Source organism: Pundamilia nyererei, unplaced genomic scaffold (genome assembly GCF_000239375.1).
Source record: "Pundamilia nyererei isolate P.nyererei 1_Seehausen unplaced genomic scaffold, PunNye1.0 scaffold00289, whole genome shotgun sequence".
NCBI lineage: Eukaryota > Metazoa > Chordata > Actinopteri > Cichliformes > Cichlidae > Pundamilia > Pundamilia nyererei.
The window spans coordinates 426,945-453,236 of record NW_005187690.1 but is presented as its reverse complement, the minus strand read 5'-3'; the positions used below and the strand labels follow the sequence as shown (position 1 = coordinate 453,236).

General features: G+C 38.3%; 1 protein-coding gene across 1 annotated transcript in view; it reads left to right on the top strand.

Annotated features, from left to right (window-relative positions):
* Positions 1 to 26,292, top strand: part of LOC102196329 (neural-cadherin) — a 134,000-nt gene that overhangs the window by 33,803 nt on the left and 73,905 nt on the right. The window contains exon 2 of the mRNA XM_005750821.1: positions 21,437 to 21,625. Coding sequence (XP_005750878.1) covers positions 21,437 to 21,625 — 189 coding nt within the window. The remainder of the gene's footprint in view (positions 1 to 21,436; positions 21,626 to 26,292) is intronic.

Sequence of the window (26,292 nt, the reverse complement as noted above, 5' to 3'; positions counted from 1 at the left end):
TGCATGGGGTGGGAGATGTTGTCCAACAGGGATGACAGCTAATAGGGGGTTTCCTCTGTTTTATTTGTGTTGTTGTAGGGTCTAGACCTTATAATATAAAGCATCTTGAGGCAACTGTTGTTGTGATGTGGGGCTATGTAAACAAAGTTGAATTGAATTGAACCTGTTCGTGGAAGTTTATATTATTTTGACAATGTGTTTGTCACCATAAGTTTACTTTCTGTGGCTCATATGGTCAGAGCAGGTGAAGCTTTTTCATTTTGTGGCAATTTAAAGGACACATCAGCAGCTTCTCTCCATCACTCTCCCAACCGATGCCAGCGTCCTGCTGTGTTTTTGTGTGAATGCAGCTTCATGGTACAGTCTGACAGGTTGCACTGGAGTTGCTGATGAAATAAAAAGATGTGCTCAAATCATCACAACACTTTAGCATTTTCTATCTCCAGTCAACTCTGGCATTTGAGGCACTGACACTGAGTCACTTTACACCATTGCTGCTGAGCAGAGTTCAGATGCAGGTTTTGAAGTCACAAGTTGAATCCCCCACGGAGAAGGTATTCTGTGCACAAGCTAAAATATGAATGGCGTGAGTTTGAAATGAGTAAAAAGAAAACAATAAATTGGTCAAGAATAGATTGTGACAATCTGTCCTTGAAAACAAAAATGGACAGAAATATGAAATGTGCCTTAGACCTATATATGTCCAAGGCATACCCACGTTGAACCTGACAACCTTGACGATTGCCAGTTCTTGATTGTTTGTTACATATTGGTTACTATCACTCTTAAAGAAAAATGGGTATGTTTTGAGCTATCCTCCGTACTGCATCAGCCCAAAGTTTTTATACATGCATGAGTAGATGTGAGCGCACCAGAGCAAGCGAGCAGTAACTACCTACAAACACATACACACACAAACGCTGACGTGTGCCATCAGTGAAGATGAGTCAGCCGTTAACATTTTCTTGACTGTCTCTTTGATGTGAGTCATCTTCACTCTGCTCTTCAGTCCAACAGGGGCAGAGAGAAAGATCAAGTGAGACATAATGAGAACACTGTTTGTCATGTGGAAAAACCTCATAACTCCAATTTTGGTCATTTTCAACGTTTTCACTTCAGTTTAAGAACAAAGCTGCTTTAGTATTACCAACAACAATGCAACATAATTTAAGCCAAGATGTATATGAAATCAAATATGTCATATGAAATTACCTTGTCTAATAACACGTTTACATGTGGATATTTATGAGTAAATATAAGAACCACCTTTCAGGTCGGCCCATTATAGTAAACACTAAAAAGAAAACAAATGCCAAATTGATGCGTCCAGTGGTGGTTCACCAATAGAGGGCGCTAGGGCGCTGAACCGCAAAAATATTGCTAGGAAAAAAAATCTATTTGAAAACAATTAATTGTAAAAATGCAATATACATTTCAAATAAGTACAGTTTGCTCATAAAACATGTGCAGTTGCCATTTTGTGGTAAAAATTAATTACATTATGTGTTAATTTCTTACAAATGATATAGTTATGTCTCAACTTCCCTTTAACGATTCCGGCTAAATGGGAGTCTATGGAAAGACCAAAAGTTTTTCAGTCATGACACTGAAATGTATTTTGTGATTAAACAAGCATTGATTAAACAAGCATTTTTGATACAGACAAAACATGTTTTCTATTGTATATATTCCATGTGCTCACAACATAATGTGTTTGATTTAATGATTGAGCTCTCCTTGAAGAGCGAGCCCCACATAGTCACTGTGAAATGTTGGAGCTGGCTGGTACAGATTTGGGATAAAGACAAAAAAAATTAAACTCATTTTAAAGTCTGGTTTGGGAAAATTGATGGAATATTCAGAATCCAAATGGTTAAGTATCAACATAATCCTCTTCAGGAACCTTTTAATTCACTGAACTGAACACCACAGATTACAACTTGTTGATTTGGAGTTTCTCTTCCTGACCAACCACTGACATTTGACCCCTGCAGCAATGTGGTGGATGAGAGTCTCACAGGGAGGTGATGATGATCTTACATGGGTCACTGTAGCAGTTGTAGAGGAAAAGGGAAGCGTTGTCATAGAGATGGGATTGGAGGCAGATTGGAGATGACAGAAACTGTGATGAGAGTGAAGAGAGAACAGAGTTCCCTCTCTCCTGGGACATCCAGCACTCTGTGTTTGTGTGTGTGTGTGTGTGTGCGCGCGCGTGTTCACGTGCTGCAGGCTGCTGTGCCTCGACAGATGCTCTCATTAGTCAAACAGGCCCTCCACTCTGAGAGCCTCATCAACCATCACACTTCGACACAATTAACCTGACCTGCACCATCTCTCTTAACTCAGCTGGGAAGAGAAAAAACCTTAGCCTTCTTTTTTTCTTTTCTTTTTGCATGATCCGCTCTGAACAAGCTCCCTTAAAATGAGCTGCTGGAAATATATCACACTTATTTGTTTTGTTTCCTAGAGAGGATAGAGGATTGATGGCAATCTCATACCTGTGTGTTCACTGCTATGGTCTTTCTTTTTACTGGTTACAACTGATAACTCTAATATAATATCTGTTCGCAGAACCAAAATCTGTGACTATAAATGTTCTTTTTCAGTTTTAGCATCTTTCAGTGAGAGTCTAAGAGGATTAATGCCTGATTTAGACTTCTGCAGGAAGCCTTTGTAGAGTCCTATGTAAGTGGCCAACACTGTTGCCCACATTTGTGCTTCTGTGTGGTTACATATTAATTACTATATGTCCTGATGTTTTATAGGCAGTGCCAGCCAGTCTTTTTTTGCAGACGTACATTTCATCTTGTCCATTTCAATAGTTTCAGCAATGTGTCTCCAGGAATCTGAGGAATTGACTGTGTTATATTGTGCAATTCTTAGTTGCAGACTGTGTCGAGCCAACCTCATGTTACATTTCTCAGTAGGTGCACGTCAGGTTACTTGGAAGGTTGCGACGTAGAAAAGATTTCCAGTTAAGTCACAATTTACAACTTAGATTTCCTGCAGAAGTCTAAATCAGCCAGGCTAAAGTGGCTGTTAGAGGAACTGCAGTTTTACCACAATTTTGTTGGTTGTTTAGAAAGTTTAGCTTTGTGGGTAAGAACTTCATTTCATTTTTACATGAACTTAGTTCACCCAATTTTGGTCCCCTTTGGGGGTTTTACATGTTTCTGCATAGTGATTTACCTTCCTGCATCTTGTTTTCAGTTCTATTAAAATTCTCATTTTTGAGCCTTCACTACTGTCTGCAAAACTAAACCTTTGCCAGCTCTCTTAACTGGCAGGTAAACCCAGGGTGGAGCAGATGATGAAGCAGATAGCAGAGTTACTAAGGAAAATTGACTTTGACAGAATCACTGATGGTGAAAGGAAGCCATAGTTTCAACAGGGTTGACAAAAAGGACACAAAGTCACATAGTTTAGAGATTAAAACCTTGTTACTAGGTCTTTCTATACTCGCTCTCTAAGGAAGCATTATATCAAGAGGATATTGTGCCGTTGTCATTTGCAACATATTTTAACCTCCTTAGATGCATTACACAGGTTTTTCTCACTCATTTTGCACTGTGTATTTCAACAGATTTCACCACTTTTAGGCTTCACAATCGCTTTGCTGTGTTACAATTAGGTTAGCAGTGAACTGCACAGTTGCCTGCAATGGATTTATATTGATCTGAGGGCTGCAGAATGCTCAGGAGGACCACCGCAGGGTGTCCACAACCACCGTAACAAAGTGCTTTGGTCTCACAGATTTCAGCAGCCCTCGTCTGTGTGAATTAGCCAAAGTAGCGGCTTTGGAAGATTGGACCAAATTGGCCGAATGTGTGTCCGTTATTCTGTGTAGTTGTGTTGGATGAGTGTGTTCCTGAGTGTCTCAAAAGCTGGATGTTTATCCACACAATGGAGCAAATCTAAGCCTTTGATCACCCGGCCGAGACCAGATTTGCAGAGAAGAGTGTGTGTTTGTTTGTACTTGTTTACCTGTCTTTGTGAGGACCATAGTTATAGACCTTGGGAGTGAGGACATTTTAGGAAGGTAAGAATATTTCAGTTAGTCTGTGATCTTCAAAAGGAGTTCAGAGGTTTAAGATTTGGTTCAAGTGCTGATTCAGGTATAGTTTAGTTTTAGGGTTGGGGCTATGCATTTTATTAAGATAGTTGGGTAAAGGGCCTGGGAGTGAAGGTCCTCGCAAAGATAGAAATTCAACACTTTGTGTGCAGATAATCACAAGTGCATTAGAGTTTATCTATGAAAGAAAGTGGCTTAATTCTGTTCAGTTTAAAATACCCTTGTTGTTGTGTGTGCATGTGTGTCTTTGTGTTATAAAGTGGGTTTGTGTGTGCTTTTATGTTTTGAAACCGTGAGCAATGTCTATGCATGTGTCTCCTGACAAAATGGACCAGCAGTAGATGGACTGTTGCATTTTAATCTAATTTAAATGAAAAACTGATTACAAGAGAATCTGCTCCTTTCAAACTGGGATATCAGTATAGTTATATCATTTACATTGCTCCTCCACTACTGTGAAGACCAGTGGAGGTAGTTTTTTTTTAGTATACCGGTAGTTTGCTTTCTTTGTCCATCAGCAAGATCTCTAAAAAATTACCATGTTAAATTTCATGAAAACTGGTTAGGATGTAGCTTCATTAAAGAAATAACAAATTTAATTTTGGCGCTGATCATAGTTAATTGCATTAAAAATTGCAACAGGTCTCAGTAGCGATAGGATTCTCCAACAGCCTTGAAGTTTGTTATTTGTTTTCTCAGTTGGGGGTTGAGATTTAAAATTTTGTGATGTTAGTGACTCTGTGGTGTAGTAGTATTTGCCTTATACATGGAAGGTCCAGAGTTTGAGAGACCAGTCTACCTGTATTGTTGGTCCTAAGCCTGAATAAATAGGAGAACTATGTCAGGATGGGCATCAACAAACAGATCCATTTTCTGGGGTAAAATAAGGGAGAAGTCAGCAGCACCATATGGTGATCTAAAGAGGACTATGGCACTCAAGCCTAGTTTTGATCTCCTTTTTTTAGTTGTTTGGTTAAGAAATGCTTGGTGACAAGAACATCTTGTTTTGGGGGTTTATTATAAGTAAACTTTTGGCTTTTGTCAGTAGATGTGCATTACAAGCCATTGCCTCTATACACAAGCTGTAATGTTTGTGGACCCTACAACTGCATGGATATGGGCACGAATGTGTAATTAACAAACTCCACTTTTCTTCTTCTCAGTCTTTCCACCAACTGTTGAACCCTTTTTTCCTTTCAGATATCAATAATGAACAATAGTGGTCCTAGCAATGGTATCGGTCAGGGCTCTGTTTAGGCCACTCAGTTCTTACACCTATTACTGGAACAACACTGGCTTCATGCACCAGTGCTGTTGACACAGAAAAGAACAAACACATAAAGCTAGCTATACCATATGTTCACTACTAAATTTGTGGCAGGACCATAACCCCTGCTCGGTTGCATGACTGCATTTACATGCAGCTGTTACCAATAAAGTCAGAATAATACTTTTAGGCACATTACATCAACGTAATACTTCGGAAGCACTCAGCCTAAAACTTTACAGAGAAGACAATAAACCTACAATTTTACTCAACGCTATAATCTTAACTAAACTGTATTCAAACTGGAGTGATCGGGTTAAGATTTGGTAAAGGTTTTCCCTGGAAAAAAGTTTGATAATATCAAAACAGTTTATGAAAGATACAAATTAGTTACACATTAGAGACATCAAACAGCAACACTGCATAAAAATCAACAACTGCACACATATACATGAACAAAAGTGCAGTTGATTAGGCAAACGACACACGCGGATACTCCTACTGGAGCTTTCTTCTATTGTTGATTATTTTTATTCTTTCCATATGATGGTGAGAGATAACAGATTTACACAAACAAGCAGACACACACACAGACACACATCTGAGTCACAGTGAGGAAATCCCATCATGAGTTGAAAGCTCAAACATGAGACACACACTCACACTCCATCAGAACTGCAGAGGGTTTGTCACAGAGAGATTTGAGATGACACAAATACACAAAACACATAAAAGCACAAACAAATGCACTAAAGTACACACTGTTACCCAGATGTACAGCCGGTGGCTCCACAGCTGCACTCCATAAAGTCCCTGAAGGTTATGTGGCTGCTATTTATGCCCACCTGCAGACACCTTCTACCAGCTGATGAGTGACATATTTTTTAATATACAATTTATTTAAAGTAATTTTTTGCATGTTTTATCTACGCACTAATACTGAGGATGCACGAGTCAGAGGCATGGCCACATAGTTTTAAAACTGAAGACCCACATACTTCACATTCCCACAGTTGTCAGTGTTGGAGTTTCTCCATCAATAATCAATGAAGTGCTGCATTAAACTTTCACAGTTTTATTTTTTAATGGCTGACAAAAGTCCTCCGATATTCATAATTCAGACGACAGCCGCTATTTCTCACATCACACTGGATTCTTCTTCATCAGTCAGCGTGACAACGCTCTGTCAGAGATGCCGAACAGCTTGAGTAAATCTACCACAGACACAACTTAAGTCTATGAAATATCTCACAACCTGCTACCCCCTGGCCACGGGCCCTAACAAAACTTAGCCTGAGACCTGAAAACAGGTCCTCAACATGCCTATCAATCATAAAAGCTGCTAAAATTGACATAACAAACTCCTCTAAAAAATTATTTAAAAAACTTTGCTTGACCTTTGTTGAATCTAAAACCCTCCCACTGTACAAATTGCTGAAACATTTGTCTTAAAAGGCTCAGTCGCTACTAAATCATTTCTTCTGTTACTCATAAAAAGAACTCTGACATTAGAGAAATAGAACGTGATTGGAAAGTTGACTTTGCTGGAATTTGTTGTTCAGAAAAACAAAGCAAAACAAAAAAACATAGTTATCTTTAATATGTTTTTTCTTGCTCTTCAGGGAACCTTGTTTTAATGCCTGGAGTATCTTTCCTTGTGACAAAATAATGCCATTAAATGAAAATTTGATTCATATGGTGTTTTTCTCAATCATGGCAGAAGTCTGATGTCTGAAGCAGAAATGTGGAGGATGACATGATGTTAAAATATGGTGGTAACAGTGGACATTTTCAGTCTTAGGGTGTCACACTCAGTGGTTTGCATAAAACATCATAGATTGTTGTATAGAAAGTAACATATTTATTGGTTGCAGAAATCTGCAGAAATAACTGGAAACAGATCCTGGATTTTGGACTGAGTGCAAATCTGTCATAAATCCCTCCAAAGTCAAAACCTTACCATCTCCACAAAGCGTCCAGAAAAAACTAGCAATCTTTTAACCTTTTTCGGTGTTGTTAAAACAAATAGATATAATATAAAATTTGTATCCACAGAAGTTTAGCCTGGTTCAGTGTATTCTGATTTGGTCCCATCTTAATGGGGTTGTCTGTTGTCTCGGCATTTGTGTCTTATCCTGCTCCAATTAGCTGTTTAGCCGAATCTGGGAATGTCTGCTGTGGTCTATTCTGGAATTTGAAAGTTTGTTTGTTTGTTTTGTAATTTCGTGTCTTGGCAGGGTTGGTTAAACAGTTAATAAAAAGGATAGATGATAATTTCCACGCCAAGATTTGTTCAGTTCTAGTATCTTTTTAGCCTTTTTTTTTTTAGTTTTCACTGCTGTCTGTCTTTTCTCTATTTTTTACCCTTTCATTGTCTTTTTATTGTCTTTACTTTCTCTTCTCCCTCCTTCCTTTTTCCGAGGTTTTCTTGATTTTAACAGATTTACACACTAAGATGTTAGATTTCTTTTTCTTTTCCTTTCAGCACTTCTTACCCATCCTTTCATGTTTTCACCCTCTCTTGTCGTCTTTTCATCTTCTGGTGTAACTCTTGCAGAACCAATCTGACCGTCTCTCTCTTACACACATACACACACACCAAATGCATTCCTCTGATTGCTGGAACTCTCCTCTTTTTATTTTTTGAGGGTATATAGCCAAGCTCCACCTGTCTGTGCCTCCAAGCAGATTAAAACAAACGCTCTGAGTTATCGGTAAATCCTGTTTGACCCGTTCAGTTGCCCCACTCCCCATAACTGTTTCATCCAGCCAATCATGAGGGAAGATCAGATAGAGGAATTAAGTGGACTGAATTTTCCATTAGATATTTCACTGTTTGATTTTAGCTGGCGGTGGTGTTTTCCTCTTCTTTTTTTCCCTCTTTCTCATCTTTTTGACATTTTTCTTTTCTGTCTTTCCTTTGATGTATGTCTCCTCCAGTCTTTTTCTTCGTTATCCCCCCCCCCCCCCCCCCCCTTTTTACCCTCCTGTGTCATTGATCCTCTCTGCAGTTGTGTCAATAGAAATCAGGCCCATGGATCCACTGTTTGTCTCTATGGATTGAACCTAGGGTTGGGTGGGCATTGAGGCTCTTGAGCACAGGGGACCCCCTAGGGCTATATATTTCCCTCCGTGGGAAACGGGGATCTTTCCTGCCAACCGAGCGAAGCGCCGCTTAGTTTCTGCCTCAGTTCGCTGTGAACTGAACAACAGCGGCTGATGCAATGATGTCATCATTTGCTTTATGGACACAGCAGCCATATTTAATTTATGTCACTCTTATGTCTCATCTGATCCATTTTATTTATCTCTAGTTCTCCAGTTTGTGGTACTGCAGCAGCTAGACTTTAGTATACACATGCACACAAGCATATTAGGGTTTGTTATTTACATGAATATCTTTTCCAAGTAGTGAAGCATAGTAATTAGTCAGAAAAGATGGTAATGGACAAAATTTATCCTTTAAAAATATATTTGAAAACTAAAGATACCACTTGATTTATGATTCAGTGAAATTGGTCTTTGTAATATTTGAAACCAGGCAGAAATAACTTTAAAGTTAAGTGGTAAGACTTTGGCGTGAAGGAATTGTTAGTTGTAAAACTCATGTGCACTGTATTCTACTTATTTATTTTCTTTATTTATAGTTGATAGTACAGCTTAGATAGTTTTATATATAGATAGTTATTGTCTCACAGCAGTAGCAGCAGTCATATTTTGGCCCACTGTCATTTAAGTTTGTAGGGATTTGTTTATGTATCGCTCCCTAGGTTCTTCCACAGCATTTCAGTCAGTTTGAGCTCTGAATTTTGTTTCAACAATTGTGAAACCTTCATTCTTTTGTTTTTCAGCCTTTCTGTTGCTGCTATACTTGTGTGATTTTAGCCAAGCTTCATCTGTTTGATAGATAACCTCACATTTGACTCTAGTATATTTTGATATACAGAGGAGGTCATGGTTGACTCAATGACTGCAGTGTGTCCAGGTCCTGTGACTCTAAAACAAGCCTAGAATACTCACTCTTTACCACTGAGCTTAACATTTGGGGGTGAATTTTCTGGAATATCCACTCCTGGGAGACTGGCAATTGTCTTGAATATTTTCCACTTAATTTTAATTTAATAATAATTTAATTTTTTTTTTTTTGTAGAGTGATGCACTTCAAGTATGCAAATGGTTCAGTCAGAACTTAGTGTTGTCCTGCAGTGTTCACCCTATTATGGATATCTCTCTTCTCTTCAATTTCCATTTTCCCATCATTCCATCCATTATTTGCATCTTCTGTCTCCTTCATTCTTTCAGCCCCTCTGCCCTGACCACAGAATGAAACCTTAATTGAGTTTTCATGTTGTCCCGGTTCCTCCTACAAACCACTGCCAGTCTGTAGTCCCCATCGCATGACAATAGTGATCATAAACATAAAACAGACCTACACGTCCATTTGTGGAAAATGCACTCTTACTCTGTGTTAAGTGCTGTACCCGCAATTATAAATTTCCTAAAGACCTAAAGACTTACTTATTAAGTACTTATTAACATTTTAGCAACATCTGTAGGGACATTAGTGAGTAGAAATGTGCAACCACGTTACTACCAAAACAGTTGACTTTAACATGTGAGAGTCTATATTCTAATAACTGAATGGGGACATCTTCAGCACAATAAACTAAAGGAACTACATCTTATTCAGAAGCACATTTTAGATCACTGCTTTTAAACTAATCCCGTGGCTAAACTCAATGTGTAAAACATGCAGACCAGCTACACAGCTAATGCTACTATGTCACACTCCACTATAATCAACTAAAATGACTATGCGAGGCATGAGAAGAGGGTGTAGTGTAGGGTGTAAGAGTTACATTTCTGCAACTAAAAGCAACAGCAAATGTAAAAACATTTGTTTTATATACGTATATTAGCTGTTGTGCACAGGGTAACCATTAATATCAAGTTGTTTTATCTTACCTTCACATCTACCTCTGATTTATGTGTCACCTCCCACTGAGTAACAAATTAATAAAATCTGCCTTTGGTCATTTCACTTTCAACTGGTGAGATAAGCCCACAAAACCTGAAGTTGTTTTCAAAAATAAAATGGGAAAAGTGATGGAGAGAGTTCAGCTTGATTTTTTTTTAATGAAAATGAAATATGAAAGCTTTTGTGAAAGCTTTAAATTTGTTTTTTTTATCCTTTCAATGTTTTCCTGATTTGCTTCACTAATTCTTTTTCTTAAATGTCAATCCAGTTATAATAGTTCTGTTTACTGTTACGTTGCTTCATTTTTTTGTATTCTGCTCCTCCAAACAGGCAGTTTTATGCATTGATTTTTTATTTTCTTGTCATCTGTTATTTTCATCATTATCTGCCTTGTTATCTTAGCTCTAAACACGGATTCTCTCTCTGTCTTCTCTCCATCGTTCCACCCTCTCTCCCTTTTATCCCTCTCTCTCTTCATCAGCAGTGAAAAATGGGGCTTAATTAACTGTGTGCCTGCAGGACTTTAGCTTTCTGTGTATATGTGTGTGTGCAGAGGTAAAGTAGGCCAGTCTATAAGGTGGTTAATTAGGATTCAGCAGGCCTCTGTCCGCTGGCTCCTAGGGACCAGATGGAGAGCCGGGTTCACAAACAGAGGAGGGTTTGTTCAGTGATGTTTTAACTTTCACTTTGGTTCAACTGTGGAAGGAGAAGCTAGATTCAAATTTCTTCATGCATCGTTTTCTTCGCTTTTCACACATTATATTTCTTCTTTGCTTATTTGAAATCTAGCAGCTTTTATAGTGGATTTTTTCATCATGTTGGCGGGGGTACCTGGGGTTGAAGATGCTTTGGAGGTTCCACCACCTTGCTGATAACACTGTTATTTGTCTTCTAGTGTTACATTCAGGAAATCATCACAGATCTGCTCCCTGACTGCTGCTAACAATTTAGCCTGACTTTTTCTTACATTTAGAAAATCAGAAACACCCTCTTTATAAGCAGTTTCAGCTAGCAACAGCCAGCAACATCTCGCAAACCAGTCAAGGAATAGACATTTTTCTCTAGTGACTACCGGAGGTTGCGAGGGTTGTTGCTAAGCAGTCTCTAGGGCTGTGTTACTGAGGCCTAATCTTACTACTAGTAAGTCCTTGGTTAAAATGCTAGACTAGCTTAGCAAATTACTTGACCAGTGTGTTATGTATGATACCAAATGGTATAGATTTTGCAGACAGTCATGTACTGATACAAACCAGTAGTACAATAGCAAGTTCAATGTTTCAGTTCTGTTTATTTTTATATGTTTTCTGGATAGTATGATCTTTCTTCATATCATTTAAGTTTGTATTCTAGTTTTTATCTTATTTTATTTCCCATGATTCTGTTCTCATGGTTTCTTCATTCATCTAAGTCAAACCTTTTTTTGTAATTTGTAGATGTAGTTTTAGGTATTCCCTCATTTTATTACTTTCTTTACTATTAATTTGTAGCTTCTGTCTTTTGTGTCCTGTTTCCAATTTTGCTTCCCCTTTCCCATCTTCTTGATGTTGTCTCTCTTTACCCTGGTATTTCCCATATGCCTCAGTTTTCCATTGTTCTTTGTCACATCATGCCACACTTCCCATTTACTTCCCCTTCTCTTTGTAATTTTTTTGGAGTAATCTGAGTAACTCGTATTTGAGTCTGCATTTTGAGTTCAGAAATGTGCATACAGTAATACAACACATGACTCTCCATCATGTGCTGTATTATGCTGTCAATATAATAGCTGTCTGTAGTAATAACCAAGAGTGTTGGTGGTCATGGAAATTACATCTACCAGAGGTTTAAAGGATTCTCTGCTTCTTTAGAATTCTTTAAAAAATCACGTGCAACATATATACAATAAATATTTTGCTATCATAGCAACAAAAAACTATTCTCAGTTTAGGTCAAATGCCAAGTACTTTTAAAATATCCTTAATATTTTATGTCCTATAGATTCAAAGAGCTAATTAATGTAGTTTATGTAGATAGGCATATACAAAGATGTATACATTCAATTACACAGCTTTTTCAGTTTCACTATAAATCTTACCACTAATGAAAAAATACAAATCAAAAATATGAATATACTGAGTCACATTAAATTGCAAACAGTAACTATTCATCATCCAAAATATACTCAAGCCCTTCAAATTCCTCAGATATATTAAATACCTTGACACACACACACACATACACGGACACAGGTGGTGTCACAAAGCCAGAGTGCTTTCACGTGTGATAGAGACTTAACGTGTTGTCCCAGCAACCAGTCCCATGAGAACACCTGCTTCCAGCGAGTCACCACAGAGACGCATCCCACTACGTCAATCACACCCACGTACACATGCAACCACATACATACATGTAAACACCTGCGCTATGGCAGTCATGTGCACATGAGTTATGGTTTTGCACATAAGTTGTAGGGACTTAAGTCTGTGTGTTGTGGGTGGGCTGAGGATGGATGTTTAGATATGATAGAGAAGGTTACAGTAAGGGGCTCTGGAATACATTATGTCAACAAAGGTCCTCATAGAGACAGAAAGACGTGCATATATGTGTGGCGCAAAGTAGCATAGCACACTGCAGCAATCCCAATACAGATGTGTCAGTTTGTGAGTCTAAACCTACCTGCTACACACACATCAGGGATAAAAGGGATCAAAAGGTCTGCAGAGAGGTTTTACTCTGGGGCTTATCAGCTTTCTTCTTTATTTTCAAACTAGTATGATAATAATCCTTAAAAAAAAAGAAAGAAAACACATAATGATGGGACTGTTTTCTACAGAACTGTCAGCTCCTTCTAAATAGTGCTTATTTTATCTTTTATCTTTAACTTTATTAGAGTGGCATTTGCCCTTGAGTTAGGCCAAGTTCTTTTTCTATTCAGCCTGTTCTTCTCCTTACATTGACTTTGTACACCAAAAAGCTTTATTGAAAGGATGTGACAGCACAACATTAGTCTTTTATATACATTTGTGCTGTTGATTCTGAGAATATGCTGTATTTTTTTCATTCTTTGGGGATTTTCTCTATAGCAAACGTCTTTGGTTTTTCCTACATTAATCTTTTGAAGCATCACAAAAAAACTTAAATGCGATGGGAGGTTATCCGGGGGTCGGTGAGTTGCCTGAATCTGCGTCTGCTTGTTTTGTCTTTCCTTGTATTTGACATCTCTGCACTTTTCTTCTCATCTTTAATCTTTCTTGCCTGTTTTTGTATCTGAGTTTGTTCCTCCTGCTGCTCTGCGTAGCAGGTTGTGACAAACAGGTTTGTTAAAAGCTTTTTATACATAAACACATCTTTCACTTTAATCACCTTTCATCATCGGCTGTGTGACAACCTGTGGGCGCGACCACATTTTAATTTAATCCCCCCGCATCTTGTTTTCCAGCCCTCTTCTAATTGAAGCTCTTGCGAGCACCAGCAACAGCTATTTCTGAAGCGCCGTTGGTTGGCTGCCACAGCTCAGCTTCACGCTAAATGCATCAGCTGCCATTCAACTTAGAGACTCAGAGGGAAAAGACAGAAAATAGCTCTTCTCATTGTGCCTCTGTCCTCTCGATTCGGTTGCATCCTGTTCTGATCCCGGTACGCTGTGTGTCATACAAACAAATCCCCTCCCCAAACAAATAAATGAATTTAAATTAAAAGACAGCAGAATGGAGTTTGGTGTAAACAAAGCACAATTCCCTTTCTCTTTTTAGCCTCGTTTTGCATAACAAGCCATGACACGCTCTGCATTGAGATTCAAATGAGTAAGTGGCGGCTTAAGATGGACTTAGCTGCACTTCACTGGGACTATTTATCCGGCTGTATAAAAGACATGTCATTCTCAACACTTCCTGTTTGACTAGTTTAGGACAGTCAGTGTTCAACACAACAGACGGTGAGGGATTTTGAACCGCTGAGAGCTTTATGAAACTTTATTGATCTCTGCCAGGAAATTAGGCCATTGCAGCAGCCAAACCGATTTATCAGATAAGCAGGGGACAAGTACAGTCAGCACACACAAACAGAACAGAAACAAAGAGCTCGGGCCTCTTCCAACGTGTGTTATATACAGGGAAGTGACAAATTAAACATCTTCCATTCTTCCAAAAGATTTGTCCTCATTTCGTCTTTTGATAATGGTGATCGAGAGTACCGTTTAACACGTCAATCCAAAATGTCTCAGATGTTAAACTGAAACCTGTTGACTGGGAAAAACACATTTTCATCAGATCATTAAGTTATCCCTGGTGCCATTATGGATCGGGGCACTGTCATCCTGGAGGAGACCACGCCTGTCTGGATAGATATGGATGGATATGTTTCATCATGTGATAAAGATGATATCAAGCAGTGTTTCTTCATTAAGTGTGTATGTAGTAACAGTTTCCTTTTAGAAGATCCAAATGATGCCTGCAGAATTCCCCAAAACAGAATAACAAAGCCATCTGAGCCCCCTACTGAAGCAGTCAGGGCTCTGTGTTTTCCTTTGATTTGTCACCTTTTTTCCTGAAAGGATCACTTTCAATATAGGATTGAAGATGGGATATATTGTGGCAAATGTGCAGGCTACATTAAACTAACACCAATATAACAGTCTGAAAGGAGTTCAGCAGGGACTGAGATGTAAATGACAGACACAGTAGAGTTGACAGTCTGAGGATAGAAGACTGGGAATTCTAGACAAAGAGATGAAAAACGAGCAGTATTTCTTCTCCAAACATTAGTTTTCTCTGTTTTCTCAGTGGTGAAGTCCAGCTGGGACCCATGGTATGACAAGACTGTTGTACTATACTGTTTTTTACTTACTTGCTTAGAAAACATTTATGTGTATGTGCGTGTGTGTGCGCTATCATGGGATACCTCATCGTTTTTGCAAACAACTGATGGCCGAGGCTTATTTGTATTTGTCAGTCGCCACTTCTCCCAACACTTTAAAATATTAAAGTGTCACAGAAGCTTGTGGCTTTTACTTATCTTTATGAATTTAATATCTATTGAATATTGTGAATGCTGCTGAATAGTGACACCATTTGCATTTAGTCTGGTTTCCAACCCGTCTTGTTTTCATTATGTAAATCTGCCAGCTACTGGCTGCAAAATGTCCTTGGAAAAAGGAGTTCTTTCACTTAGGATTCACACTGTCTTGGTTGAACCATTTGCCCTGGGAATAGCTACTGGTAACTTTTCCCCAGGTAGCTGAAAGCGTGGAGTAAACAAAGAAACTGAAAGGTATGGTTTGGGTATGAGCTTTAGATCTGCAATGGTGTTACAGTGAGAGCTCAAGGACTAGAAATGGTTCCAAGGCAACATTTATTTTGCATTATTTTCACTAGATAATTAAGCAAGAATAGCTGCTTACTAGTTTACCTGGAACAATAGATAGTTTACAAATTAAAATTGATCAGAAACCAAATAAAAACCAATGTTTACAGCAGTGGCCCCCTCTGCGTTTGACCTACAATAGTAAGTACTTTAGATCTGTTACAGTCTGTCATTCCAAGATCTAAAAGCTCAGTGGCCAATGACCAATGGTCAGAACTACAAGTTGAAATGTAATTTTTCTGAGACCCCATAGAACAACATATCACGTAATAATATAATTTTGATTAATTTGTTTGTGAAGGTAAGATCAGTTAAACTGTCCTGAATTTCTTCACTTGACTGTCCATCAATGAGAGCCTGCAGCGTGTTCTTAAGATATACAGTTTATCATATCAGACCACTGCTCTGTAAAGTAATTCACTGAGTCCTCTAACACAAAAACTGTGGTGCAGTTCATTGCACATGAAAATTTAATTTAACCAGTGATGAGGAATTACCCCAAAACACAGGGGGTTATGGGTAGAAGCAGAGGAATAAAATAAGTCATGGATGAAACGCTTAGCAGAACATAACATTTCTTCATGTGTTCTTAACAGGTTAGACAGTCGAGAAAACCTAAAATAATCTGAAATGGCCTTTTGTTATGTCACAGTAACTGGCATAACAGAAAAGCAATCTTAAAGAAAGCAACATAACTTTACTTTCTTACTTTGACATGTTTAAGGAAAAGAACACATCTATTCCTTTGTGAAAATGAACAGTTGTGAACACTGAATGACTGCTCAGTGTTCAGGTTCTTAACTCGTCCTCATTTTCCACTCCTCTTCTTTGCTTCAGGCCCACTCCTGCCCTGAGCCGGACATTCCTCTGCATATTTATATGCATGCTTGCATGCATGCTTGTGTTTGTTGACTTCTCGAGTTCAGTGATTCGCATCAAGGAGCTGTTCAGCACATTTGGGTGCTAGCAAGGCTGGACTAAAGCTATATAAGCGAGTTCTCCACTTTACTAAACTCATTGCTATAGTTTGGCAGAGCAAGTTGTTGCAACATTTCCTGAATACTTTTCTTTTAGAACCACAGTTTAGTGTAAAAAAAAATATATGAGTTAATTGGATTGTTGCAATTGTAGCTCATGGCTACACTGCAGCATAAAACAACACAGATGCCATTTTGCTACTGGTTTGTCCTGAGGATGGTGCTAGAACGAAATTAAATTAAAGGGATTTTTGAATGTTTGTTCATTTGTTTGTTTGTTTTACATGATTGAGGTGTTTTTCCCATTACATTTAGGTGAAGTGTAATTAATTGGTCAGTATATTAAATGTACAAAAAGAATTGGGCCATACCTCTCATTAGATGTTTTCAGTCTCATTGACAAAGTGTATAAAATCAAGCATCTAGCAATGCAGTCTGCCTTTGCAAACACTTAAAGAGCTCACTGATTGTCTAGGTTGTACTGTAATAAGAATCAAATGTGGCAACAAATCAGTTTGTAGTTTGTGTGTTCTTCTTTTCTAGACATTTCAATATCAACTCTAAGTGCATTCATTGGAAAGTGAAAGTGTTTAGGAGCCACAGCATTTCAGTCATGAAGTGGCAGACAACAGAAAGTTAGAGGCAGGGTCACTGAGAGCTGAGGTGCTTAATGCATTAAAAATGCTCTGCTGGCTCAATAAGAGTTCCAAACTTCCAAACTAACCTAATTAGTCTCACTGTATAGGTTTCTGTGGCCAAGTAACTCCTTTCAGTGTGATGTGGACCGGTCCCAGTACTATATGAAGTATTTTATAATGAATAAAGCACAATAATTATGAACTGCATCAGAATCAGCAGATATCAGGAGATAGTTGGGGTAGATAGAGGGGATACAAAGAGCTAGACCGTCATACCAGAGGCTGGTATCACATGCTGATTCCTGTCTGTGTTACTGTGTAAATATTCATTAGAAAGTGTAATTAAAGGGAACTCGTATTTCATTGAAACAAACCAAAACTTTCACCCGAACCTAAGCCAATGCTATGAGCACCTCTAAAGAATGACTAAAAAGTTTAATAACACTGTACTGCCTCATAAAGTAGACATACTTTATGTATGTAAGAAATGACATGTGATATGCCACATATACAACCCATCGTCTATGCCAAATATAATGTGGTCACAAATGTGTTTCCCTCTGAAACATTGTAATAGAAATAACATTTTGAAAGACAGACCATCCTCTGAGGAACTGAACTGTGATAAGTACAGTTTGCAGTCACTGAATCATCACACACTCCAACTTGTTAATAATAAGGCAGTCCAACATTTTTAAGTCACATTTTTGAAACTACATTAAGATTTTACATTTTAGGATGTATGTTGAGATGAAATACCGGTTTAACAGCTGTCGAGGTCGAATCTACAAAACCATGTTTTTATGAAAGCCTTCCGTGTATTCCACGTGCACATATTCCCTCAGAAGCACTTTAGCTAATTCTTTCTGTTTGTCCCACATTCTCATCTCCTGCCTCTTGTCTCTGGCAGTATTTTCCAGCTCTTATTAAGCTCCTTGTCATGACATTCTGTAATAGTCTTGGCTGCTGGACAGATGATTCGTCCACTGTTCTTTGTGTGCAGCAAAGATGTTTGGAGACCCTTTGTTTTCCCTGATTGGGCTACCATCAAAATATATTACACTGTGCGCATAATGCAAAACTCTTTTAATCTAACAGGGACATTCTCTAATGCCCATAGTGTTCAGTAAGCTCTTTATTTGCTTTATCTGTGTAGACTCCTAAATAATATACAAAATGTACTTTTTAAAATTTTCCAATAAAAAGTGTTACTTATGTAGGAGGGGCTGCGGTTTGTGTTCCACTCACTAATGCAGATAAACAAGCTGCAGTGTGACCCTGCAGAGACTACGTATTATATCATATATCAAATGCCATTATTCTAGTGTCAGTGAGCTTTTATCAGCCTGGAGGTACAAAGGAGGCATTGTGTCCACTTCGCTCCCCCCTGCAGTTGTATTTCCATACAGTAAGGTTGGCTTTATAGTTTTCGCCCAGGCTGACACATGTGCTGACCGCTGGCACTGCATCTGAACGTGTTGATGCTTATCATAATAATAGGACAGACTTCATTTGGCTTTCATGCACGGCCCACAGCACAGCATATGTAAAACAACAGACAGAAATAGATTTGATTATTCTGGATTTTATGCATTGACTAAAAACTCAAGGCCAGCTAACGCGGGAGAGGACAGTGGAGCGCTAAGCTGGAAGATTCCGTCCTCATTATCGCCTCACCCTCATCTCCTTAACTTTTTTTAGTTAGCGTTTTGCTCATTTTCTCACTTTTTTTATGGGTGTTTATCATAGTCACAGCATGCTTTGGCCTGGAATAGGATATATTTTTATTTTCAGATTAAGTTGTTCTTTTCTGAAAGGACATTAATTTTTCTTTGGCATATACAGAATGAATATTAATCATTACAGAAACAACAGCTTTCTGTTAGTGTTATTTTTCCACATACAGGTAACTAATAATGGATTACTGAAGCTAAAAATATGTGATTCACAAACCACAGAGTTAAATACATAGAGGATATTGTTGATTTGTGGACATTTCTTGGTGATGCAGATTCAGAGATAATGGGATCCCCTGACAGTGCCCGTCACACTGAGTGTAATAGTATGTGTTTGTGTACTTGAATTTGATGGGTAACTCTAAGATGGAGCACATTTTCTTTTTCCTCATTGTTTTTTTCTTCATTCTGCATCTATGCTCACCATATTCCTTCTTTATTCTCATTTTTTTGCATTTTATGCCTTATTTTCCCCCATTTTGGCTTCACCCCATTGTTCATTTCTCCCATTTTCCTGTTTCTTTTTCTATTATTACCTCTTTGTCTCCCTTTATGTCCCTGTCTCATTTGCCTCCTTTTTCCTGTCCTCCTCTTTTTCCCTTTCCCTCTCATGTTCAGTTTGTTGACAGACCTTCAGAGAAGACAGAAACAAAGGTAGACACCATTGTGTCTTCACCTCCTTCCCTCCTCCACCTCCTCTTCTGCCACCTCCTCATCTCTTTTTTTTCGTTCTTTGGTCTCTTTGAAGTGAAGTTTCCTCTCTTGTTCAGGCTGTTGTCTCCTTTGCTGTTGCAAAACGACACAAGAGCCAAAACAACAGCTAGCGCCAAAGCACCTTCAAACCAAACAAATGCCTCCTCAGAACCAGACGACATAACAAAATATGTAAAGAGAGTTGACTTTTGGATGCAGAAAAAACATGTGCGTGCATGCATGCGTGTGTGTGTGTGTGTGTGTGTGTGTGTATTTTTGACTGGGAGAATGGGAGCTCCTGCTGCGTGTCTTTGTGGTCTTGTGAAAGTTCTGTTGTTTTATTTTGGAGGAACTGCTTCCTTCTCTCTCTTCCTCCCTGTCACTCCTTCACTGTTCTCTTCTGGAGCAGCAAGGTGATGATGAGAGATGAGGAAAAAATGACAGAAGTTGAGAGATGTCACCTTGTCCCCATTGGCTGAACCACTGTCTGAACGAGTGCAGCTGGCTTAGCTAACAAGCTTCGTCACTTCAAAGCTGAGACAACAATAGCAGCCATGCAGTTGAAGCACTCAGACATCCACCAAAACACAGGGACTGTTAGGTAACATTTAAATAAAAACATATAAAAACACTGATGCACAGAAATCATCTATTAAATCACTATCAATTGAAACTTTTGACTGTTACTGTATATTATAGTACAAAGAGTCATTATTTCTAAAAGCAAATGCATTTCTATGACATATTTTACATAGACATGATTTAAAACCAGATGTTTAGCAGTTTTATGGCTAATGTGTTACTAACAATGTTGATTTTAGATTTGTAATCTTGTAAATACATACTGCATACTCTTAATACAAAGCCATTTCATGGACACTACAGTCCATTTTTTTGTGGATAATTATTATTTTATATGCAGTTATTTGATGTCCTGTGTCTGGAAAACAGGTTGAGAGACACATATAGAAACTGACTGGTCACCTTAGTAGCTCAACAGTCAGATATTTCAGTTGGTTAAAACCAAAGGCTAAATAAAAGAGGTTATTTTTCAACATTGAACTGCATCATTGAATTAATACTAATACTATCCAATACTAATACTGGATAAGAAGCCATAACAAAACTATAAACCATATGTATATACAGTACTGGCCAAGTAACTAAATCAGATTCTGTTGACTTCTGAGGACATTTTTCAAACATTTATCTTTTTTGGTTATAGAAATGTTATGAATTTTCCTGGGCTCAATAAAGATTAGTATTCAGTTGAAAAAGGCTTCTTTCCATCCATTCATTTATCCATCCCACCCATTTTCTTCCTCTTATCCAGTTCAGGGTCATGAGGGGCTTGAACCTATCCCAGCCGTCATTGGGTGAAAGGTAGTTTTGAATAGGGTTATTTAACAATACATAAATAAACAGATTAGTTTAAATACCAGCAAGAACCATTCTCTTATATTTTAAGTTTCACCTCCTTCTTGATTTTGCGAGAGAAGTAACATTCACAAACTTAATGGTGTTATAACAATTGAACTATTTTCAAGTGAGAGTGGAGCAGGTACATGGGGGAGTAATAAGTTGGCTAAATGCAACCATTCCTTTCAGAAGGACAGCTACATAATCCTAATCACTGTATGGTAGCTATTCAGAGCTATCTTGGATTCTTGAGTAACAGGATTTTTTCAAATCAGTTACATGTAGTAATGTCATATTTGTTTACTCTCTTATCCAGGTGATGACTGGTACCTGTGCAGGTTAACTCTGAGCATGCCCAGTCAGGCTGACCTGCAGTGGGCGATGTTTCCCTCACCTTACCTGGCTGCTATTGGTCCTGATGCAACACCAGGCTCTGTAGTGTATCGACTGTCAGCACGACAACGAGATGGGACACTAGGACGAGCTCAGTTCTTCCTACTTGAGGGTGAGTGGTTAAAATCTTTTTTAAATTGCTGTATTGTGCATAATGACTATATAAATATTTTCTGTATACTGTATATGCTGAAAATGAGCTATTAAGATGTTAAGAACCCTTCAAAGATGAAAGGTACATTTCAAATGCATTAACACGTCTTTTATAATATCAACACTCGCCCGACTCATTGTATTTTTTTCATTGTTTTGGGGTGTTTTTTACCTACCACAGTCAAACCTCCATCTTTTTTCAGTCAGTTTTTCTAAAAACCTGTCATGCGTTTGTTCCTGCTCTTATCTCCCGCTCGTATCTGTAATTAGGTCCGCTGCAGCTCTGCCAGGCTCTGTGTGACAAACCTGTTTTTTTTCAAAAGAGTGATTTATAAATAAAAATTTGACTTGTTGAATTTCAATTACCATCAAATGGAAGAGGGAGAAAGAAATGCTCAAGAACGGGATGGAGCTGCGCTGTTAATCGCTCCCTGGGGCAAAGAAAGCTCCCAGATTCAGGAATAATAGGGAAGTCTCTGGAGAGGCAGCGAGTGGGAGAGTCAGAGGGTGGGCGGATGGGCGCCGGTGGCTGTGGATTTTTTTTTTTTTTAAGTGAAGAAAAATGGGGGAGGAAAGTAAAGGGGAGATATTTTGAGAGCTAATTTCTAATGCTTTCTTATTAAAAGCTTCTTACTTCCCCTTGGCGTAATGTGACTACATGTGTACGAATGAATAATCCAATAATTTATATTAAAAATGTTTTTTTAACATCATGCCAATGTGAAAATATATTCATGTAGAGTGAGTGAAGCCAATTAGGGGCATTAATGTTATTTTAATCAGTTACAGCATCCTAAATTTGCAGTTTTTGTTTTAGTGGCTTAAAAATGAGTTGAAAGTTTCAGTTTCTGTGGGTCTTTTTAAAAACAGTGTGCACTCACTGACATCACTGTACTATTAAAAAAATAACAGTTGAAACAAATGGTTCTTTTTTTATATCTACAAAATCTTCTGTTATTCTTCAATATACTCAACATATTCTTAGAAAACTGAAATAAATCACTGTCATTCCCTTCTGCCATGTTTTTATAGACTTATAACAACACCAAGTTGCAAGAGTCACTTTAATTTAAACTTAGATTTTATAAAAATTAAATGAATAAGACAACAATCTAATCATCAGGAATGCTACTCTTATAAAACTGTAAACTTGTAACCCTTTGTGTTTGTATTTGATATGTAAAATCTTCTGATCCAGTTCCTGTCAGGCGTCACCATCAAGATTTTTTAAAATATGTTTTTTATATTTAGTAGGTCCTCCAAACAACCAAGGAGAAGACCTAAGTTATAAAGTGAAACTTTCAAAAATAATTTCCACTTCAACCACTTTCTGTGTTCTTTATGTTGCTGATAAATTCAGCTGTCTCTCCCTTTCCTGTTTAGGACCAACTTTCAACCAGTCAGCATTCAGCATTGTTGTTGGGGTTTTCTGTTTTTTTGAAGTGCACGCAAGCACATCCGTATACCCAAAATCTTTCACTCTGCATAGTCAAATACCTACACAAGGGGGCTCAAATGCAGTACCATGAATCCTACTTATTTGGAATGAAAATCTCAAATTTTAATGGTTCCATTGTAAAGTGAGAACTTAAGAATCTATAGCAGTCTCTAGCTGTAGATGAGGTTGACAGATATCAGTTTTTATTTTCAGAAGTTTCACAAAATCATAGTAGTGTTATTCCACAGTAAAATATATTTCTTCCTATAGTAACAACTACCATATATTACATGTCTGTCCAGAACAATTGGACAGGTCATTGGATATTTTAGGTCACTGAATGCAGGTTTGCCAGCTGGTTCCCTGGCCTCTTGCCTAGTCTTCATGCTATGCCAATCAGGGGCAAGAAACCAATATGCATCTTCTTGTCTCTGAACGAAACCTACTTTAAGTCAGTTTTCATTTAAATTCAAAAGAGATTATTATGAAAGTGAGACAATAAAGGCAATCTGTAGGAGCTTTAGAACAGCGGTCCCCAACCCCCGGGCCTCGGACCGGTACCGGCCTGTGAGTCGTTTGGTGCCGGGCCGCGAGAGTTGAGGCTCAGGTGTGAAATGTATGGTTTTCAGGGTTTTTATCGGTTTTCAGCGTTATTTTTGTTATCGTTTTTATCGTTAACTCGGTTTTCCTGGGTCTTTTCACGTGTGTTATTAATAAATCTTCTTTTTTCGGTACCGGTACTAGTTTTATTTTGTTGTATTTATCTGCGACACCTTAAAGGCCGGTCCGTAAAAATATTGTCGGGCATAAACCGGTCTGTGGTGCAAAAAAGGTTGGAGACCGCTGCTTTAGAAGCAAACCACAACTCATTTAGTGAGACTTTGACAAACAAGTGTCAGAAAAATCTCCCTTCAGCAGTCAAAACAAGAGAAGATGATTGACAGGTTGGATGCAGCTGCTGGTTCAAAACCCTCCAGTCAACAGCTGGGGATTCTTCTCTGCCCTTCATGTCTTTTTTTATCCGCCCATTCTAACCTTTCATCTTCTTTCTATTCATGACATGATATACAGCCTTTGCCTCTTTGTTTCGTTGTGTGCCTGTGTCACACTTTTTTTCAAGTTTCACTATTGCTCTGTGGTTAGTTAGCACGTTTATGCAGACAAGACACATCTTCCATGCAAACTATGGATGGCTGCAGCAGGCAGGATGGGTTTCCTCTTTGTAACCACTTTCCCTCGGCATCAGCCACCAACCACTTGCCAACCAATTGGGGAATACAAATCTTTTTTTAGTAACTAGCAGTTGTCTAGGGGTCGCGGATGTTGTCTAGGCCTTTGTGAGTGGTACCTTACTTTGCCTATCTTTGTTTTTAACAATAATAACAATAATAAAAACACATTTTGTAATGGGTACCTTTCAAAACCTTACACAAAAGAGTTTTAAAAAAGTGCAAGAATGAACCAAGAAAATATCAATCAAGTCAGTAAAACAAGCTTAAAATATATAAAGTAATTAAGAACAGAGGATTCATATGACAGGTGGAAGACCAGCAGAGTGAGTATGACAGTTTAAAGAGGTGCATTATGAGATGGGAATTGAAAGTGGAGAGAATCAGTGTTACAGATGTTTCATGGGAGGCAATTCCAGAGGTGAGGAACAGAGGAACTGAAGCAACTGTTTGGTAGTCAAACAGGCATAAGGCATAGTAAGAAGAAGAGAAGAAGAAACCCTGAGGATGTGAATGGGTGTGTAACATGCAGTAGTTCAGAGAGGTACTGCAGAGGGAGGTTATGGATTGCCTTAAAGGTGAGGAGCAGAATCTTAAGATCAATACGATATTTAACTGGGAGCTAGTGAAGCTGCTGAACAACAGATGTGATGTGATAAATGGAGAAACTTCTGTGACTACTTCTGGACCAGTTGAAAGTTATGGATGGATATGAGAGAAAGAGATATACAGGAAGCCATGTAGGACATAACCAAGGTGTGAATAAAGATGGGAGTACTATTGGTTGTGACAGACAGACATTAATGTCTTTATATATTAATGTTACAAAGATGGAAGTATGAGGAGCAAGTGACATAATAAGTGTGCTGTCAAGGATGACACCCAGACTCTTAACCTGAGGGGAAGGAGAAACTGAGGAGTTGTCGATCGGGAGGGAAAATTTTTGACATTCTGGATGCCAATGAGAAAAACCAGGATTTGATTTCCTGGAGGAAGGTGGCTGGGAGAGTGGTGGTAGGTTTGGCTGACAGGTAGAGCTGGGTGTCATCACCATAACAATGGAAATTGAAATGCTGATAATTTTACAAAAGAAGGAAATAGACAGTTGATAAATAGGTGAGGCCCCAAAACAGATCCCTGGAGAACAAGTGGTATAACTGGAAATGAAAATTTCAGCTGAGATATTTAAGTTGACTGAACCAGGATAGGATTTAAAAATGGGAATTAAACCAGTTTATGGGTGGTTTATTAATTCCAGTAGAGGCTAGTCTGTCAAGAAGGATATTATGGGACATAGTGTGATAGTCTGCAATTGCATAAATAGTAATGGAAATAAAGAAGAGGAATGGTTAATAGACTAGAGTCAGCTGCTATTAGGAGGTCATTGGTGAATTTTGCAAAGGCTGTTTTCTTGAGAATCAATGGGACAGAAACTAGACTGAAACTGTTCAAAAAGATTATTGCCAAACAAGTGAGCAAGAACCTGAGACACAACTATTTTCTCAGGGATTTTAGAAATAAATAATAGATAGAATATAGGATGAAAGCTACTGAAATTGTTGGACTCTGCACCAGCCCAAGAGGTGATGATGGCAGTTATTATGGTGGACAGAGAGGCTAAGCAAACTTTAAACTGTACTTTTCTTCTTGTCCTCCTCTTCTCAAAGTTTCCATGTCTGCTTTCTTTCTCTTTTGTCAAATTGTCTCCACATTTCTACTGCTCCCTTCCTTCTTCCTTCTCTTCTCCAGTGGGGACTCTTCAAAACGTGTTAATCACAAACACACACAGAAATAAACATACTCAGAGAATCCCTCTAGCTTCATATTACCTTATTTAGTTTTATAATTGGACAGCTGTGGCTGCTATCTATCTATCTATCTATCTATCTATCTATCTATCTATCTATCTATCTATCTATCTATCTATCTATCTATCTATCTATCTATCTATCTATCTAT